The sequence below is a fragment of the Limulus polyphemus genome, unplaced genomic scaffold, assembly GCF_000517525.1.
Source record: "Limulus polyphemus unplaced genomic scaffold, Limulus_polyphemus-2.1.2 Scaffold271, whole genome shotgun sequence".
NCBI classification, from domain to species: Eukaryota; Metazoa; Arthropoda; class Merostomata; order Xiphosura; family Limulidae; genus Limulus; species Limulus polyphemus.
In genome coordinates this window covers 653,527-675,162 of record NW_013665881.1, presented here as the reverse complement: position 1 = coordinate 675,162, position 21,636 = coordinate 653,527, and the positions used below count along the sequence as shown (strand labels likewise).

Genomic DNA, 21,636 nt, shown 5'->3' with positions numbered 1-21,636 from the left:
AATTCTAACCATCAAGATGCAATATACAAGTATATAATGTGAAATGTAGAGTGAAAAAGTATTACTTAAAACACCATAATGCATACTGTATAATAACTGTTCAATGAAGACATGAAAACTGTGAAATAGTTATAAGGTAAGGTGTGAAGTTATATGCGTGTGTGTAAGTTTAAAGATCACAAGAAGTTTAAAAGGCTGTCAGCTCAGAGTATAAATGCGTATATATACATATTAAAATATAGGATAATGCACCTGAAATGTATTTAGAAAAAGGCAGTAAAGGAGAGAGAGAAGAGTGAAATTGGATAATGATAATTGTTTGTTAAAAACTGGGTCGTTTCATTTGATATAGGAGATTATTAAAGCAAAGCTTACAGCATTAAAATTCTAGATAAGAAATGTTTACGAGTGTAAAATGGTCAGATGTCAAGTTAAGACAGCAAAGTCAACGCTGATTTTGTGGCGATCAGTAATTGTTTTGAATTTCGCGCAAAGCTACACGAGGGCTATCTGCGCTAGCCGTCCCTAATTTAGCAGTGTAAGACTAGAGGGAAGGCAGCTAGCTAGTCATCACCACTCACCGCCAACTCTTTTACCAACGAATAGTGGGATTGACCGTCACATTATAACGCCCCCACGGTTGAAAGGGCGAGCATGTTTGATGTGACGGGGATTCGAACCCGAGACCCTCAGATTGCGAGTCGAGCGCCCTAACCACCTGGCCATGCCGGGCCTATAATGATAATACTTTTTTAAATTTTATTCTTCGTTTTCTTATGATAATATGTATCATATTTTTTAACATCAATAACTTTATGTTAAAGGGTATTTTCCTTATATATTATGAAAGTTAACAGTATCTTTGTTAAAGGGTTCTGCTGTTTTTTAACGTCTGCAGTAGTGTAGAGTTTCTTATAGAGGTGAGAGCTACACTGAATTTAACCAGTTTCACAATCAGTAAACAGTTTTTGTCCTTTTCAATAAGATTTAAAACTTAAAAGTAAGAGATGGCCTGAAGGTAAAGAATGGAGTTGAGATTTTACTAAGCATAGCGTTTTCCGTCTCTTTTAGTCATATATTTTGTACATAGACGTTTTTAATTACTTGTTTATCTTTCAACAATAGAATATTGGTTATGGATTGTTGCTAAATTACTTTTGCTCCTGTTACCTGTTATTCTGGGTCATTCTCTTTTGTGTCCCATGAACTTACTTGTGGGAAAGATTGCTTTATAGTGGAATATGTTGTGTAAAAGAGGACAATTATATTGTTATTGAAGGTCATGTAATACCCCCTAATTTCCTTCTAAATTACACAGTACCTGTATTTAGATAATCAAATTGTATATTAAAAATTTTGTTACCAAACGTTTTAACAAAAGATACTTTAATAAATTAAGACTCTATAATATCATTTCAATCTCCTGTATAACCTTGGGGAAATGTCTTAATTTTCCAACTTCACAAAGTTGCTCGTTTTGCAAAAAATACTGAAGATATTGCAAATTGTTTTTAAAAAATTAAATATAGCTGTTCCAAAACATTTTATAGAAGTTACCAATACATTCAGTGATCGGAAAAGAAAAAAATTATTCCCTCTTCTAAATCTAACCATTAAGTAAATCTGTTCTCACCTTTTTTCTTTATCAGATTCACTAGTAACTGCAAATAACTTTTGTAACATCGGGAAATGTAACACAGAGTTATACTGAATTTCTCCTACTCTAAGTTTGAAACAAAAAAGATACTGAATATAATTTAAACAAAGGAAAAAGTAATCTTTAATCAATGCACAAAAACATAGCAGATGGATGCTCAGCATTTCATAGGAGGCTGACTTGTGAATACTTACTTTCTGACTAACTATTCTGACTGAGAGAGCATAACACTAAATAGAGAATTCCATAACATCATATCTTTAATTATGGATGCTACTCGTGGCATTTAGTAGAAAAATTTATTATATATTTTCAAGAATGAGCAGCTTTATTAGATCATCCTGATTTGTAATATTGAAATATAATGTTTTAGGTAACATTAAATACTTACAATAATTCATAGTATGTTAACTTACAGCTGCTTCTACTAAAAAAAATGTTTTATTTTATCAGTATAGGATCTTAAAAGGATATTTCTTGACCAAACAAAATTCTTTTTATCAATAAATATTTTATGAAAGTGGCAGATTTTAATAGGAAGAGTTATTCTTTATTTAATTACATATATATATATATATATAATAAGCCATTGTTTTGGCTACAAGAGTTTAGGCTTAAGTCATACTTCCACACACAAAAAAGAAGGTAGAACCGTTCTCCAGTTCTTGGGAAGTTTTCTGAATATAATAAGTTGTTAACTTTATAGACCATAGTTAGTTTGTAACATCTTTATAGACCATAGTTAGTTTGTAGCAATGTTTGTCCAATGGAAATTGTCATCTGAAAACCAAGGGAATTTACATAAAACCCACTTTTACAGTGGCTTCCATGATGCATACATTTATATTATAATGACCAAGCAGTTTATGAAACAAAAAATATTTAAGCTCCAACTTATTTATACTGGAAATACATTAGTTTTATTTATGTGAAGAAGGTACCAAGATAAATATATGAATTAGTAGTCCAAGGATCAAATAAAAGAGATGTTACAATGGAATAATAAGTTAAAAGTGGCAAAAGTTCTAGAAGTGCCTATATTGTGTGAATACTGGAAAATGTACAGTACCCATTTCAGAAATATTTAAAACTCATTTTACACAATTTGGAAACTTTGGTCTCACTCATATACCAAAAAATTTGCCTTACCATTTCAAATTCCACAAAATGAACAAAATCCAAATACATAGAAGTAAAAACATATTTACTTCTTTTGCTCAAATTTATATATGCATATGTATGCCTCAGTTATGGAAATCAGTAACAAGAAAAAATAACTATAAAAATTGCATATCGTTGTACTATAAAAACAAGTGCTAATTACTCATTTTCATTTTTAACCAAAAAATGCACTCTGAAAGTTTTCTGAAATCAAATGGTAATTTTAAGGGATTTTCTGACATGTTTCATATCAGGTATATATTGACTTCCAATTTTCTATATAATTCAAGAAGATATTTACACCGGTGAATTGTCTGATAACTAAGGTGATCAGAAAAGTATCCAATTTGTGTATAATCATGAAGCTGTAAACTATGCTTTGATTGGATATGTATTTAGTTTTGTTATTTGTATGACTGAGAATGACTGTCAACAGAAATTTCATAAATTTTGATCTTAAATATTTCAGTAAATGACTGTAGGAACATTGTAACTGTCTAATAAAGAAAAGAAAATATAATCACTTATACGATACATAAACCAAGTAGATTACTAACCAGAATGTCCAGTGTAACAACCCATTATAAGTAAGAAATAATGGAAAATTAGAAATCTGGCAGCTTACATAGATCTGAAGACGACCCATGTATCATCCAAAAAAAAAACATGTAAATTTCCACCTGAATACCACTAATGTTTTTAATGTTCAATAAATATAGAATCAAAAAGTTGTTATTCATCAACCCACTATTACAGAAAAATACATCATGCTTAGATTAATTGGCTTTATCAAACAAAACCTACTTGTAAAGTTACAAAAAATAGTCTTTAACTGTTTAATACGGTAGGACAATAGTCGGTAGACTAATATTTAACTGTGCAATGTAAACATTTGATGTGCTAAGTTTTCATCACTCAACAACCTTTTATCTATGCCTATTAACACGTGTACATTCTTGCAAAATTTTACTCCTGACTCACAATAATATCTTTAGAAGTTTCATCTTGATTAGTGCTTGTGTCAGCTGAGCTCGTGGAGAGTTCTGTAGATGTTTCAGCTTCAATAACTGGGTTTTCTTTCGATGATTGAAATTGGTCTGTGATGTTATCACTGGACATTTTAATTTTGGCTGAGGAATTATTTGTGGATGTTTCCCCTGAACCGGTGAAATCTTCTTCTATCACTTTCGTTTCTTCTTGAGGATATTCACTGGGCACGCCACTTTCTTGTATGCTAGTTTCACCAAATGATTTTTCTTGGTTTGCTTTTGTAAGCTCACTAGAAGTAGAAGTTACTGTTATAGTAATTCCCTGGTCATCATCTTTCGGTGGCAACAGATGGCTCATTGGTTCAAGAATACTTTTTACATCCAAACGACCTAAATTATCCTAAAAAAAAGAGCAAAAGACTTATGTACTGAAAAAATTACCATACAGAAATCGTATTTATGTTGTAAAACCTATTTATTTTTACTTTTAGTTATAGAACAACAAGAATGTTTAGGGATTCAGAAAATTCTATTTATTGTAAAAAAGAATATTTGCTTTATCTTACATTCACCATTGTATTTAAGATTTTGTCAAACTCTTCTATTTATCTAAATGTAAGAAAAAAAAAAAAGGAAAAAGGAAAATTTTTTGTATTAATGAGTAGTACTTAGTTATTGCATTATCTATGGTTAATGATAACTTCAAGAACCAAGAACTCAAGTGTATTTCGTACAATCTTCCATTAAAATAAGTGATTCTGGGAATTTTATGTATTCAGTCTTTTTAACTATGGTTGAACTATTTTGGGGTCATATATGATTATTTTGCATCATGATTCAAAAATAAAATAATTTATTATTTTAAAATTTCATACCAGGACAGTTACTTGGAATATGCAGAGCTGTATGTGTGGAAAAAAAATGATGAGTATGTTAAATTAAAACAACTTTGAATGTCTAAGTCAGCAAGTCACATGACAATCATAACTAATATAAAGATGGTGTGGAAAAGAATGTATCAGAACTACATTTTCACATTGTTTGGCATTTCATAGATAGTAGGAAGTGTGGAGCACTAAACATTTTTTGCTTTTGGGAAGGATATATAACAGCCCTTTCTGACATAAAATATTAATACATTCAGATCATAAAGATACATTTAAATTGGAAAATGTATGAACTTTGGGTACCAGGACCATCCAAAGAGGGACCTATAGCAAGTAGTACCCTAACTGTTGTAAGCAAAGTGCAGCATCTTCTTAACAGATGAGAATTCATAAACACAAAGGCCAGTAGCAAAAACCCTTCACATGTCTTAGGCAAAAATACATAACATAATTAAGAAATATCTCAATCTGGAAAAGCATCACAAGTTGCTTAAACAACATGTCCAGGAAATGTTGACCAACAGTACAAAACTGTATGAATTGTACCTAGCAGAAACAAAATGGCAGTGCATGGTGATATTCAACAAAGCTTATGTGTACCTTCATAACTGTAACAAGTTTTGTGCCATTTTCTACTAATCAATGGATGAAAATATTCATAAAATTGATATGCAGCAAATTGAAAAACTTTTTAAAAAAGACGTAAGATCACTGCTAGATACTCTGCACGAACAAGTTGGGGATCAGATTAATGAATAGAAAGGTCAAGGTGAACTTTTCTTTGCTCATATTTTGTCAGAAATCATGTGAGTTTAGGTTCTGAGTAATCTTGACACAATGCTGAACATGTGTCAATTAGCCCAGAGTTCTCCACTCTTCCATCTTCCAAATGACTTATTGCATTGTAGTAAGAAGGCACAGGCACTCCCTCTTGTTAAGATTTCTTTAACGGGTATATCTGGTTACTAGTTTTATTGGCAAAATGTAATTTAAATTCTCTAATATAATGTTTTTACCAGTGGTTCTCAAAATTTTTGATTGAAGTACTCTTAAGTTGACCAATAGAAGTTGCTGGTAATGTTACCAGCTTAGCTACTTTCCTTTACCCATATGGTAGTTTTTAAATTTTGTTTCTGTACTATTATTTGAAATAACTTGTAAATCCCTGGGGTGTGGGGGATGTGTACCATGGTTAGGGAACCAGTGATGTATATTATGATACAAAATGTATACATACCAGCTTGTTAAACTCTGACACAGATAATATCAGTGTCTTAGCCAATCTTCCTGGAGGGAAAACTACAGTCAAACAGTGATCTAGGTAGGGCAGAAATTCATGCGCAAACTGACTACAGAAGCGACTAAACTGCTCAACTTCATATTTGGAGAATGTCGTTTCTTCTGCCCTACAAGAATAAAAAACATTTCTCAAATTGGAAAAGTACATCCATGTAGTTACAAGGTGAAATTCTTATTGTTTTAATGATAGTCCTGAAAGATTTAAGAAAACGATAAGATGAAAATATTTTGGAATCCTTTCTACAATGGGTTTAAAATTACATAATTATTAAATATAGCATCCAAGTCACATGTTTGAGCTTTTATAATAGCCCTGCATCACTGGACTTCTGGAAAAATGCACTAGTTTATAGTCTTAGGCTCACTAAATAATTTGTACATTACACTTACATGACTGACAGAAGAATAAAAGTGCAAGAAAAAACTTAAGCTGTTAAGCAAAAATTATAATTCTACAGTTTTTCTTAAAACCAGCATTAACATCAGGTCTAACCATATCAAAATTTTAAATGTCTGTTAGCTTTAGATTGAAAAATTAGGGTATACATTGAAATAGCTTTTCCTTTAATTTTGATAAAATTTCCTTATAGGACAGGAAAGAGTTTAATACATAAAGCTTTTTTTATTGGTTACAGAAAAAAGTAAGAAAAAAATATCTACATGAAATAAATTTTCAACAAGCATGACTAATTGAAAGGATATTGTCAATTTACATAATGATACGAACATGAGAAATTATCTTTATAGTCTTCGTTAAATATATAACTACTACATCTGAACAATAAAACTGAAATTAGAAATACAATGTAAAGTAACTAGAGTCTCAGTATTTATGAAAGAAATACTAGAAAGATTAAATGAAGTTGCCATATTTAAATGGCAACTTGTAGGAATACATCCGTAATAATCTATTTAAATGTGTAACCAACAAAATTTAAAAATTAGGCCATACCTCACTCTTTAAACAACTAATGGCTTTAAAAGATTCTTCTTAGCTTTTTTTTATATACTTCCTAAAACTTAAGTTTGAATGCAGTAGAATTTTCCAGACTTATGTAATCTAAAGTTTAACACAAAACAACAGTTATGAAAAAAAAAAAAGATATATCAGCTTCAGCTCAGAACAGTTTTTCATAGATATATATATGGAGATAATGGCTGGCCAAATAATATGGTATAAGTTTGCCATCTATAGTAACACTAATTCATAAGCAAGTCTCCCTATTATGTAGGGACAGTTGTACTGAAGCAAATTAAACTTTGTTATTTAAATTCCGATAGTTAACTTAATTAACATGTATATGGATTCTCTGTCATCCTCCATTTTTGTGTTGTAGAAAAACATCCAAGAAGATACAAATTTCTCCCTCAGTGATGATAACTTCTACTCAGCTTCTCTGATGTGGCTCATATCTTGCACTATAATATTGCCACCTGTAGTTTATAGCAAACTGCCCAGTGTTTCTATAGGTTTAAATTTTGGGTGACTAATTCTTTTAACTTATCAAGGTATGTATTTTTCAGTGTCATAATCAGACGGTTTAACATTTCCACTATTTTTGTAAGTGTTCAGCAGTTTATATTACGACACAATATATATATACAACTGAACACAAAGGAAAAAATTTCTTTAAAGGACAGGAAAAAGTTTAAATTATGGTATGGATATGATAAGAAATTACATAAGGTACTTCAATGAAAACTTATTGCACACAGCTGATGTAGGTTCCTGTATATTTCAACTTAATTCATGTTAATACATTTGTTATTGAAGCACAGTTTATAACTAAACTGTTTATATTATTTATTTTCTGAAGTTTTTTTAAACCTTTAAAACATTACATTCTCTGATCACATGGCCCGTTCCAGCTATACATTTTATCTTTCCACCTCTGTTTTATTGCTTGAATTCAAAACTTTCCATCTGATGATGCTAGTTAACCTTAGTGAAATAGTTTTTTTTTAAAAAGAGGTTTTGAAGCATATCTAGGAGTTTATCCATAATTAAAAAATATTATTTATTTTGATAAATTCATCCTATAACTTATTATTAATATTAATTGAATATTAACAAGATTATTGTTAAACCTTTCAGTCAATTATAAATACAAAAAAATACTTAATACAAGTCTCAATTTTATACCGCATTTTTTTAGCTGAGAAATTAACAAGTTTTTAATGAAGAGGGAAACAATGCCCACATTTCACTGAATTTCTTGGTTTGTTGCCTGGCTACAGTTTGACATATGCATAATTTCTTATAATCAATAGAAGGTAGATTCAGAGTAATAAGTCTATAGCTTTCAATACTAAATGCCATTACTAAATAACTAACTTTTTAAAATAATAATTTACATTGAATTTATTACTTTGATCAGCAACTATATTTTGTGAAACAATACTTATGGTATGATTCAATGAACACTGTAGTATTATATTATTGTATACTTGTATTCTCTTTAGTTACTTTAATTAAAAACAAATTTATAGCTTGTGATTTTTTTAAAGACTTTAGAAAAATAAAAACGATTTTCCTGAAGTTGTTTATCATCTTTCACAAATAGGGCTTCACTCCTTCAGTCAGCACTGCAAACTTAGAAAGTTGAGGAAAAAAAAACAACTGTTTGTCTGTCTCAAGTTGTTTTTTAAGAGCCAAGTTCAAAGCATTTTTTTGCAAGTGGGAAGTGAATTTTTCTGAGCTACATGTAACTGAAATAAAATTGTGGGAAATTGTTTTTAAAAACTGGTATGTTTTGTGTTTTTTAAATTACATTTTTAAGCCTACATCCTGAAAAGATAAGTGAACTTTCTTGCTTTTTTTTTTCAATGACAAAAAAAACAGGTCAAAGGCATTTGAAATAAGAAAACATGATATAAATAATAAAACAGGGATGGAATGAGTATTAATGATGACAAGATAAAAAAATTGGGAACTTAAAATATATAAAGAAACAAGACTGGAAATACAGTAGACATTACTTACTCAAACTACAAACCCATATTTGGCTCCACACTGTTACCTAGAATTATATTTGGTGGAGTCAAAATAGGGATTTGTAGTTTAAGTAAATAATGTCTACAGTATCTCCAGTGTTGTTTGCTTACTTTTTTACGAACCTTATTTACAGGTTTTTAAATTCCTATTTTTTATTTATCTTGTTTGCTGGCTTTTTTATGCTCAACTGTGGGCAAAGGATTACTTGATATGGTAGCTAACTTTATACATTGTAATGATAATAAACATAGCTAATATTTAATTGATATGGTTCATGATAATTTACTGTAGCTATTGACTATTTGATCACATTAGTTTGAGATGTAAAATGTTAAGCTCCAGCTGGAGATTGTAATGAAGACTTGTTTGAGAATATAACAAACATTTAGTTTCTGTGTAGTTAAATTCTCTATATATAATGCATAGCAATGGGTAAATATATGCCTACTCTAAGACACCACCCTCACTAGGCACGTAAAAAAGTTTAGCAATGGAAAAGCAGCCTTTTCAAATAAAACATCACTTTAAATAACCCTTCATGTCTTTTAAAGTAATTATTCTATGATTGTGTGTTATAAAATTTAATATTGTGTGTATTGATTTTTTTTATTCCTTCACTTTATACATAATATAGGGGTTGGCTCCCTAAAGACACGGATTGTATAGTGTACAAAGGATTGAGTATCTACATGTTACAGTCATCTAATGTTCATCTATTATTGGTTGGTAATCCTGTTTCACTCTATATTCAATCTTTTTAAAGGAACACCAGATACTTGTAAAAAAATTAACTTCAAGGGATAATGATAACATCATTATGATATTTTTTATCATATGCAAAATATAGAAGAAACAAATACTTTTCAATACCCCTATGACTTTCAAAGTACCTAATTTAGTATTCTAAAAAAGGCTTGTGTGCAATATACCAAGCCGTTTTTGTCGTAGTCTGACAAGACAACAATAATAATAAGAGGAATTATAAATGGGCTGTTTTGAACAGATTTTCTTTTACTTGTATGTAACATGCATGCTTTTTTCTAATACATTTTGTATATGTGTACAGGATTAGCAGTCAATAGTAGAGGTTTTAAAGTGTTGTTTGAACTGAATCTTTATTGTTTAATGTGCTATTTGCCTGAACATTCTATTAGGGTTTTGTGGAATTCCTTGCAATCCCTGTTATGAATCACTATCGTGGTTCATGATAATGAAATTCATTGTACATGCAATTTGAAACTTCAAATTCCACAAATTAATTATGAAGTACATTTGTAGATAATTATATCTATTAGTACCAACCTACCTGTGAAAGTCAAGAATGGCAGAAACAGATTTGTTGAGTGAAGCCCGTAATTCTTGTGCAACACTTGGAGCTAAAGACAAAGGGGTACATAGTCTCAGGTGGTTGAGAGCTATTAAAATGTTGTTACAATATTTTGCCAAAGGGTAGAACTCCAGTAAATCTTGTGGAGGGTGAGGTTTGTCCTATTCATAAGACATTTTTACAGCTTATTAAACATGGTACTACATTTGACTTTGCCTATGAATATGTACACAACACCAAATTTTACATCTAAAATTGTAACAGAAGTTGCTTTGCTAAGATAACTCTTTCAGAATACTTTTAAAAGATTTAATGAGGAATTTTAGGAACAAGAAAGAAAAATTTTTTCCAAAATCATATAAACAAACATATTGCTCCATTTTCTCAGAAAATAAGGAAAATATTTCAGAAATAAAGATTATAATAGAATTCATAATCAAAATTTTGTAATTCTCATACCTCTGATATCGAAGTTGGAGTAAGTACAGAAACATTGACAAAACTAGGAAATGATGTCAAAGTAAACCCTTGCATAGCTTCTTCAAACCTGAAATCAACAGACATGAAAATAACAAGTGTATATGAATCTTAATATATTATGTACATCTTTTCTAGTTAATGTCTAAAAAAATAACTTAAAAGTAAGAAATTTTTACTACTACTTTAAATTGTTCAAGCTGTATTAAAACTCATACTTGTGAAAATCATACAGTAATATACATTAATGAACTAGATGACTGACTGATTGTTTGTAATTAAGCACAAAGCTACGTAACAGGCTATCTGTGCTCTGCCCACCACGGGTATTGAAACCTGGTTTCTAGCATTGTAAGTCTGCAGACATACCGCTGTGCCACTGGGGAGCAAACTAATGATAGGTCTTAAATATCAGTGAATTTCAATGTACAAGCTATGAATTCAAACCATATTTAAAGGAACATCCTGCCAAGTGCTGACCATAAAATTACTGCACACTGTAAATAAATTAAGAGTCAAATCTCATATAATAATTATATTTAAGACCTTTTTGCAAACCTATTAAAACTTTAAAAAAAACATAATCCTCAGACTCAAAATATTTACCAAAATTGAATGCTATTTACTATGTATAAAAAATAAAGAACTGGTATTAAAATTAGAAATATAATCTTAGAAAAATTAATACACCCACACTATTAACATAAAAATTCAAATCATACTTCTAAATAAATAAAAAAAGAGAAATTTAAAAATTAAACAAAGTAACAAAAGTCTAACATATTTCTAGAGAGTACATACAATTACGAAAGACACTATCAGAGAAAAAAAAAGTCCTATATGTATACATGAGCTTTTCAAGCTTTCTACGCAATTTTTCATCACTTTTATGAAGAAAAATCTAACTACTTAGAAATGGCAAACAGTGTTTCGCTTTGTTTTCTAAACTGAGTTTTTTATAACGTAAAGAGTAATTTGAAATATCTTTCCTATAATCCAATGCTACAGTGATAATACAAATTCTGTAAGAAATGTTAGTTAAGTCACATGGCTATGCATTAGCATGTTGTTTTATTTGAAGATATTTGGTAGTTCAAGTTAGATTATAATACTGTTTGTGAGAATTTTCGTAATCCAATTGTACAATAGAAGAATCTGGTGGGATAATTTCAGTAAGCTTATTAATTTGATGTTTATTTAGGCTTATAAAGCTTAAAGTTTGTGCTTATTATACAATGACATGTTTTACAGTCTTTTCACAGGTATATTTTTTTTACAAAGGTTAGAAGCAATATTATATTTTAACTTCAATAATATATAATAATCACATCTGATATACACTTAACATAAGAAATACCAATTATTTCAAAATCTTTCTCTTCTTTATTACTTAGCCTGTAGCAGAACAAAGCATACCCTTCTGTTGCATCTTTAATGTCCTTCTGATACTTTCTGAAGATAACTTTTTCAAATATTGTCACCAGTAATGGACGGAAGTCAGCTCCAACACGACTAAAAGATAGCCCAAAGTACATACACTGAGCCAATATGGAGTCTAACCTTTCTCCTTCATAGAGAGAGATATCTTGCTGCAACGTCTGTAAAAACTCTGTAACCTGAAACATGCCAAGGGGCCACTGAGATTTTCACAATAAATAGTTTTACACAGATACGTTACGTTAAGTCTACATTTAGTATGACCTGTTACCGAGAATAATGAATTACTATATAAGGAATCATATGAAAAAAAAAAAGGGCATTGTTGGACAGACCTTTGGCAAGAGTTCATGATAATCTGTATTAGCTCTTTCTGGCCTGGAAGAATGTCACCGATATCCCTTGATTTTTTCTTTTCACAGTGGGAATATTTACCCAAAATATATGAAACTAAATAGTATCTGGTTTGGCTTTAAAACCATTCATACAAATTTATTTAGATTTTCTACCACTTTTTAGAATGAAATATTTCCTTTCTTATATTTTTATTGATGATAGGAGAGTTCTATTTTATATCTCCAGCCGATTTCAACTTGATTGATAATCATTAACATTTCTTTTGACACTTTATTTGGACAATTGTTGTAGTTACTACTTCTGCTTATAATATAAACCATATGAAACATAGTGAAAACTGACAAAGATTTCTTGGTGACCTATGACCTGACCTTTGACGATGGCATCACCATTACCTTTAATTTTGTAAGGCTAGGTGTTTGCTAATAATATTCTTTGTTGAGGTTAATTAATATCTAATAATTATAATTTCTTTTCAATAAGTAATAAGTTCTTCAGAATATTTGGTTGTTGTCAACAGTACTCATTTAACTTAACTAACATGATGTTCTGTCACAGAAAATTCTGCATCTTTCAAAGAGATATAATTTAACACAAAAATACACAAACACACACAGTATGCTTTATCACCTTTGTGGGGCATGTCCAAGTGTGATTTTAAAATGTTTTTCTTATGTTAATTCTTAAATATACATATACGTGGGTACTCTTTTTAAAACAAATTTTATAATTTATACTTACCCTATATGTAAGCCAGCTATGAAAAATTGTGCTATTATTTTGTTGACTTTCTCTCCCATAGCTTGATGGCCAAGGATCTTCATCCGAAAATATTGCCCTATACTGGGTGATGATGTCAAACAGGTGGACACGGCTAGCTTCAATAGTTTTTGTAATATGACTGTAAGCTGTGATTCATTAAAAAAATATATTAATTTACAATTAGCCTGATATACTATATTGCATATAAGCATGTACAGTTTCATTTGAAATAATTGATTTCTTAGTTTTTGTTTAAGTGGTAACTATTATTGTATTAACAATGCTCACATCAAAAAACATCCACATAAATTCTTACAACCAAATTGGATTTTCCACTATTATTATATCTGATTATACTTTTTCAGTTGATTGACATCAGATGAAACTAGCTAGCAATTTTGTTAACATGTCTTATGAAATACTAATAATTGCTGATGACACTATAGTCATAGATGGAGAAATATTTAAATTTTCAGTTTCACTTGTGAGAGCACATTCACAGAACAGAACAAAGATATCATAACACAAATTTCAATATTAAGTTTTTATTTGAAACGTTAAAATGATACTAAACAATACAGAGTAATGAATTTATGGGTCAACAAGTTCAAGAAAAGTCAGAAGCAAAACTGCAGATTTCCATAAAAAAAACCAGCTATACAAGAAACAAATAAACAATACTTGAACTAATCAGAACATAGTATACCAAGATGAAAAGGTGTTGACATTAAAAACATAAAACATTCATAGGACCATTTGCTAAATAATAGAAAAGAGTACAAATTAAATTATCTCTCTCTCTGTTGTCTGCATCACTGTTTGATAGCCAGTGTTGACAACAGTAAAAATTCACGGGCTATATGTCTATGGCAGTTATTTTGGTGTAACGTTAATAGTTTAAAGAAAACTATTAATCACCAAGGGTGTTCGAAGATTAGTAGTCCTCCTTCACCCTGCTCGAGGTTAGAAGTTTGATGAGCCATATGGGTGAGGGAAAAAAAAATTATTAATAACAATAATTACATACACACAGATGAGTGAAGGCAAGTCAAGGGCGTAGCAGAGGTCGGTTGTTGTTGTAGAAGGAGCAAGTCGACAGTCAAACAGTAAAAATGCAAGGCAAAGAAAGAACTGTATTTATTAACCTTTTTTTTTCTTCCCCCATTAAGTGTCAACAAATAACAGGGTTAGATATATGATCAACTTTTACATCAGTTATGACAAAGTAAGAGTAGGATAATATTTAAAATTGTCAACCACAAATCCAAGAAAGAGAAGCTGTCAAAGAATTTCTAAAGTTGTAAAAGGAAGAACAAATATGACCGAGAAGGATAGAAATATTAAAAAGCATTGGCTTTATTGAATCTTTTATAGACTATATGGGTATTAACTGAATTGAAATATTAAATACTTCTTTTTAAACGTGTTTATAGAACTTTTTGCCGTGCTGTGTTCCATATTTTGAGTCATATGTGCTACTACAATCCACTTCACACCATTACCAGGTGATTATAAAGAAAACCACATGCTTAAATGATTATATTATATTCAGGAAAGTTTAGAAATGGTAAATTCTATTACAAAACACAATTTTACCTTATACTTAAAAATATATTCATGCTTTTACTTCTTTTCATTCTCTCTCTTTACATAATACAAAATTAATTTCAATGTGTAGATTATAGCAAGATCAATGAACATTGTCAGAGAACAAATGATGTTTGTAGTAACTTTATTTAGGAATAGTACCGATATGTTGACTGAGAACATTGAAAGTATATTGAACAACTTCTGTGGAAGTTTTGGAATCACCTTATACCATGTCCAAGCTTTACTGAATAAAGTTTTTATGATTCTCAAAAACAGCCTCTGGAGAAATTTAGTTTGCCAAGGAGAAGTAGATGTAATTGTTTTAAATATGAGATTTTCTTTATAATCTAAGTAGCATTATTTTTTTTACCTGTTTGCCTCTTGGATATTCTTCTAGTATAATAAAATTAATGAAGTAGACAGCGTTACGTTCCTTTTATATTGCTTACTGCTTATGGGATCCATAAATTACATCATATTGAATAATTTTATGTTTCTTGCCTGTTTCAATACTCATTGTAAAGAATTGACCACAAACTTGGTAAAATAAGTCAATTACTAAGCAAAATTCACAGAAAACGAGTGACCTGTGGAATCAATACTAATGGTATGTTAATCATTTTTGTGACTCATGTGTTATTACTGAACCTATATTTACCCTGTGACCAACAAAATCATAGACTCATAAGTAAAAATGTGTATAAAAAGTCTAGGCTTCACACACATACCTCCATCAGTAATATTTGTATTAATTACATTAGTTTATTATCAAATGAGCATCTAATTTTTACTTGACTGAGTTTACTGAGAGAAATGAGGGAGGGAAAGTAGAAAAATGATATAACATTTCACTTATTTGAAATTAAGATGAATAATAAAATGCATGGGGTCCATTATCTCATTATTATGTCATAGGTCCAGCATTCCACAAACAATGGACATGCTTCATTACTCATTATGTGATATAATAAATCAGTGGTGAGATCATGTTGGACAGTTATTTTGAAGTCAACTTCTAAGCCATGTGGTAACAAAACACACGACCCACGCATGTACATGTATAGTTTAGGATTACTCTCAATATCTGATCAACTGAAATTTGTTACAGTAGAAGTACAAAGGACTTACATGTTCTGTAAGATTTCATATCACACACATGAGGGTATGACAAAAATAACTCAAAATCAAAAATGTCATTATGATTATTATTTTTATTGTACCAAGACCAGTATGCAGCATATTTGGGCTTTAGCTGAATATTGTATTTAACTCATAGTAGTAACAATTTCAAAAAAAGGCAAACAAAAAAAGAGTACTAGTCGTAGCAGTATGTAATACATGTTACATCACAGTATATCTGTCATATTGAAAAAGTTCTCACACCAAAATGGATCTACTATTCTATATATCTTGGGTGTCATTCCATGCTCCTAGTAAGACTAAACAAACAATAAATCAATGCAGCTGCAAGTATGATCTTAAATAACATATGAGTATAATATTTCCTAAAACAGAAATGCTAGTAGTTAGGTAAGAGCCTGAAATTATCCAAACATTTGCTGGAACCTTTCATATACACACCAATACATTATTATTGAAAGACAGAATACTTCTGTTGTTGTTTTATAACATTAGATACAGTGCACAATACAAATGATGATGAGAGATTGCTGTATATTCTTCATATTATCCCAATACTTAGTATTAAGCAACATGTTCCCTTCTTGGTAAGAATGGGCAAATTAATGTACTTGTAGCTGGTCAAGGTACTAACATTTATATTTATTTTACAGGGATCTTTATCACTTAATGTTAATGTAAAAATTAACTGCCTTTTCTACACTACTCAGGCAAAATTATTATACTATAGACACTCCAAGGCATTGAATTTGGTATTCTAATAAGTATGACCTTTAAAATGATTTCCAGGCCCCCCATATAAACCTGTTACTACATTGTCAAGCCATTCTTCAATTTTATTATCATAAATACTCAATAACATTAATTAAAAAATTTAAGTACATACATTCATAATAATATTGATTGTCCTTTATATTTCTGAACTTACAATGATGTTTTTGTATTTATTTATGAATAAACCATATATAACTAAAATAACTTTAAATACATAATCACTATATTGTACAATTTTTTAAGCCAACACTACTGTACATTCTTCTTTAGTAAAATATTTCTGCTGGGGTTATTTCTAATCATTATCCTAAATAATATTCAGAAAAAAATATTGTTGTGACATACTCACAGTTACTATTTGGAATATTTTGTAGAACAGACTGGAACCAGGCATCTCTTGCCTAGGAAGTAATCAGTCATAAACGATAAGTGATTAAAATGTTAATAACAAGAAAAACAAAATAAATGCAAACATTTACATAGATATATCATTACCATTTATATAAATATAAAGCACAGATTGAGAAAAAAAAAAGGGGATTTTTAATACTGTCCCATTTTGTTACACCAAGTGTACACTACACAACCTCTTTGATTGATTCCACTGACTCACTGCAGTAAACCGTTTGTTTAATTAAACAGAGAAAATTTTTTCTACAGATATAACTATTTTTTTTGCAGTGGTTAGTTCAAAAAATATATGTTGAACTTTAATATAAATTACACACAATATGAATATTAATGGAAATGTGTCTCATTAATTAGTTTCATTAAATTTTTGAATAATGCCAGTATTTCTTTCTTTTAACAATGATTTTATTTTTTAATTAATAATATAAATAAAGTTTTATCTTTACCTATGAGTGTTCCAAACAGTATTGGTTTTCACTTTTCTGTTTCATGGTTAGTGTTCTTGTTATACTACTTATTTTAAGGTTGGCAAAAATAAATAGTTTGAAACAGGTACAACATGTGTAGCTTGTATGCTTTTAGCATTTAAAGAAAGAATATTAATCAATAGTTAATTATTAAAACAATTTTTTAAGAACATGCAGTCACAAATAAATGTAGGTTTGAGGTATCTGTTAACATTTAAGGGATATGATTTTATATATTTCTTAAACTTTTTTTCTCTATAACACTTAAAGAGCAATTTTTCACATCACTTAAACTATACATGTTGTGTACCTGATACACGAGTTCGACAAAAATGAACAACTATATGTCACAGCGTGGTACCAGTGGAAAATGTATGTGTATTTGGTTTCATATTACTATTAGCAAAACATATTTTTTTGTTAATGGATATGCTGAAATTACTATGAAAATCAATGCTTTGAGAAATAGAGTTCGACAAAAATGAACAACTATATGTCACAGCGTGGTACCAGTGGAAAATGTATGTGTATTTGGTTTCATATTACTATCAGCAAAACATATTTTTTTGTAACGGATATGCTGAAATTACTATGAAAATCAATGCTTTGAGAAATAGATGTACTTTAATAACTGCTTAATGAGGGTTTTGTTTGTTTCGTCGTTAAGCGTAAAGCTACACAATGAGCTATTTATGCTGTGCCCACCACGGGTATCAAAACGTGGGTATTAGCATTACAAGCCTACTGACTTACTGCTGAGCCACTGGGAGGCACTTAGTAAGGAAGTTGTGATAGTATTAAAACTAATATTGATCAGTATTACAAAATTTATCTCCAAAGCTTTAATTGAGATTCTGACCTTCTACTAGCCACTTACATGTAAACAGAAACAAGCAAAAAAAAAAGAACAAATATTAAACATATTATTTTAAAAGTTTATCAAATTACTTTGGTTTGTGTATTTTTTAAAATGATAACCAATGAAAACATTTTTTCTCTCAAGGTGTTGAAAAGAAAAAAAATGTTAAAATTATTTCTAATGATGTTGGAAATATACATCTCCATTAAAGAGTGATATTACATACAAAAAAAAATGTTATTTTTTTCAATGTTACTTTACAAAACTTTTCCCCAAAAAAACTAATTTAATCACAAAATGTACATTGTGAATTCAAAGAACAAAACCACTGAAGATTATACTACATAAATTCTATCTAAGTTAACTAAAACAAATGATATACTTTGAACGAATGGTAAAAATTAAAACAGAGTCTCCAACATGGAGATCTATACATGATTTTACTTCTGAGAAAAACATGTTACCTGCAGAAACCTGATTCTTAGCTCTGCTTCAGAAAACACATCCATTCTTCTCAGAAAACCAATTACTTTTAAGCAAGCTGGTAGTTCAACATTGGTTCGAAGTTGTTGCAACAGCTTGTTCAGCATCAGTCGGTATGATTCTTGGACTTCTCTTGCGATACTCTTTGAAAAAAAAAAGTCAGTTATAACAACTATGAAAAAAAAAACATGGCTGGTCTCTACAATTTGAGCTGAATAACTCTCTTTGGGAATGAAGACTAAAAGAAACATACTGATGTTGCATATTTAATGTGATAGTTAATATCAAGCAACATTTTTGAATTTCCATGTACTCTTTAATTCAGTTTACATAAGAAAAAACAAATCAGACATTTTGTGTGTTACAACAGAAATCAACCCTACTCGGTCAACTTTTAAAATATGCAGTCAGATTCATGTTAATTATAGTTAGCCTACACATACTTAATATTGTGTATTTCAAGCAAAATATCTGAGGTTACTATCTTTTACAATGCAACTATCTATCAAACTGTGATGTAAAGTAGACAGGCTGAGACAAGAAGTGTTAATGCTTCTGAAAATTATAACCAAATTTTTGTTTTATTTGTTTGTTTAAATTTCATGCACAGATACTCAAGGACTGCCTGCCACTAGCCACCCTTAATTTTGAACTGATAAACTAGGGGAAGGCAGTTAGTCAACAATATCAACTGCCAGCTCTTTACCAACAAATACTGGGCTTGACTATCACATTATAATACCCTCAGGACTAAAAGGGGAGAATGTTTGGTGACCAGTTTCAATCCCCGAGTCAAGTGTCCTACCCACAAGGACATGCTATTTGTGTTTTGTACATTACATATTATGATTTTAAAATTAAAACTGTGCTTCTAATAACATTTACATTAAAAATCATTCAAAATACCATAATAGAAAAAATAACCAAAATACGCCCCAAAAAATACATAATTTAAGCTGGAGACCGTTACATGCAGGTATAGGCTGTTTTTTTTTTCTTTTCGAATTGACTTGAAACTGGCAATTACAAAATTCTTACAAATTGTTAATGAAGTTTTATTTTCAGCTTTACGTCCAGAGTTAAGGTTACAGTCTATAAAAATAAACATGCTGAACTATACAAAATGTGGCATCCAGACTTAATGTTTTTTTTTCTAAGTATGGTAAAACTAAGTTATATTGAACAGTGTACTTAGGAGTTAAATGATGACAGCTCTATTCTGAGTTTCAGTGTTATTAATGAGCTCAGCATAAAAATTATTAAATTCTGAAACTCTTTTTAAGTTACCACATATAATTGTTTAAGCCAAGTCAATCAAAATGCTAACTACATTCATCCTCAAAGCATACTGTTAGAAAAATATTAAAAATAAGAATATAATTTTAAATACTTTGACTTCTCTTTATATGTATTATTTGTTTGTTTTTGAATTTCGTGCAAAGCTACACAAGGGCTATCTGCACTAGCTGTCCCAAATTTAGCAGTGTAAGACTAGAAGGAAGGCAGTTAGTCATCACCATCCACTGCAAACTCTTGGGCTACTCTTTTACCAACAAATAGTGAGATTGATTATCACATTATAATGCCCCCCCACAGCTGAAAGGGCGAGCATGTTTGGTGGGACGTGGATTCAAACCCGCGACCCTCAGATTGCGAGTCAAGCACCCTAACCACCTTGCCATGCCGGGCCCTTTATATGTAAACACAAACTTATTTAACAGCTTTCAGCTCTGGTTCTACCTCCTTAAATCAACTCTAGGGAACACTTGTAATTGCATCAGTTACGTAAAGCGTTTTGCTAGCTATGCTAAGAAAATGGCTAATCAGATTCTGTGGGACTCAGTCTTGGAAAAACACAAGGGAAAACATACAAGAACAACTGTGAAAAACAAATTGTAAATCATATATGTGAAGATGGGCTGCACGATAATGTCTTATAAGAAATAACCCACAATGCTTTAGGTTGCAGTAAAGTGGATGTTTCTGTGTCTATTATGGTGTTGTCAAGTGGGTCCAAAGTTTGTTTCAGCATGAATTAATTACTTCACTGGAATTTCAAAGTTCATTTTTAATTAAAATGCGTTGGCCAAATTGTCATCAGGTGACATTTCTGAGTCTATGAAAAGATCTCTTGAAGTGTTAACGACAGCATACTCTGGCCTAAAGAAGATGGTTATTCGAAAAGATCCCAAAGATTTCCAAACACAAATTTGCATTTGATTACATCTGTACTTGGTTATTCCAAGAAATATATGAACTCTGTCTTTTTTTCTAAAATGTTATTAGCATGCTATTAAATGTTGTGTACCTAAAAGAAAGAGGGGAGAGGACACAAATTTCCTGTTGATAAAATAACTAAAAAAAAAAATGGTGGCTTGTTGTGATCAGGCATACATACAGCTTGTTTAATTATGGCTGGAGACGGCTTGAATGGGTAATGAAGAAAAAACTTTAATATAAGTTCAACATAACAGCAAATGTACAACGTATAATGTACCTGATGATGACAAAACCTTGTCGAAACGTTGTACATTTGCTGTTATGTTGAACTTATATTAAAGTTT

General features: G+C 30.2%; 1 protein-coding gene across 1 annotated transcript in view; it reads right to left on the bottom strand.

The window, feature by feature from the left end:
- Positions 1-3,312: 3,312 nt before the first annotated feature.
- Positions 3,313-21,636, bottom strand: part of LOC106456913 (conserved oligomeric Golgi complex subunit 8-like) — a 34,419-nt gene continuing 16,095 nt past the window's right edge. Inside the window, exons 6-13 of the mRNA XM_013916292.2 lie at positions 19,054-19,215; positions 17,202-17,253; positions 13,328-13,494; positions 12,209-12,408; positions 10,775-10,862; positions 10,295-10,476; positions 5,932-6,100; positions 3,313-4,207 (exon numbers count right to left, since the gene is read on the bottom strand). Of these exons, the coding sequence (XP_013771746.1) occupies positions 3,785-4,207; positions 5,932-6,100; positions 10,295-10,476; positions 10,775-10,862; positions 12,209-12,408; positions 13,328-13,494; positions 17,202-17,253; positions 19,054-19,215 (1,443 nt within the window). The 3' untranslated portion in view covers positions 3,313-3,784. The remainder of the gene's footprint in view (positions 4,208-5,931; positions 6,101-10,294; positions 10,477-10,774; positions 10,863-12,208; positions 12,409-13,327; positions 13,495-17,201; positions 17,254-19,053; positions 19,216-21,636) is intronic.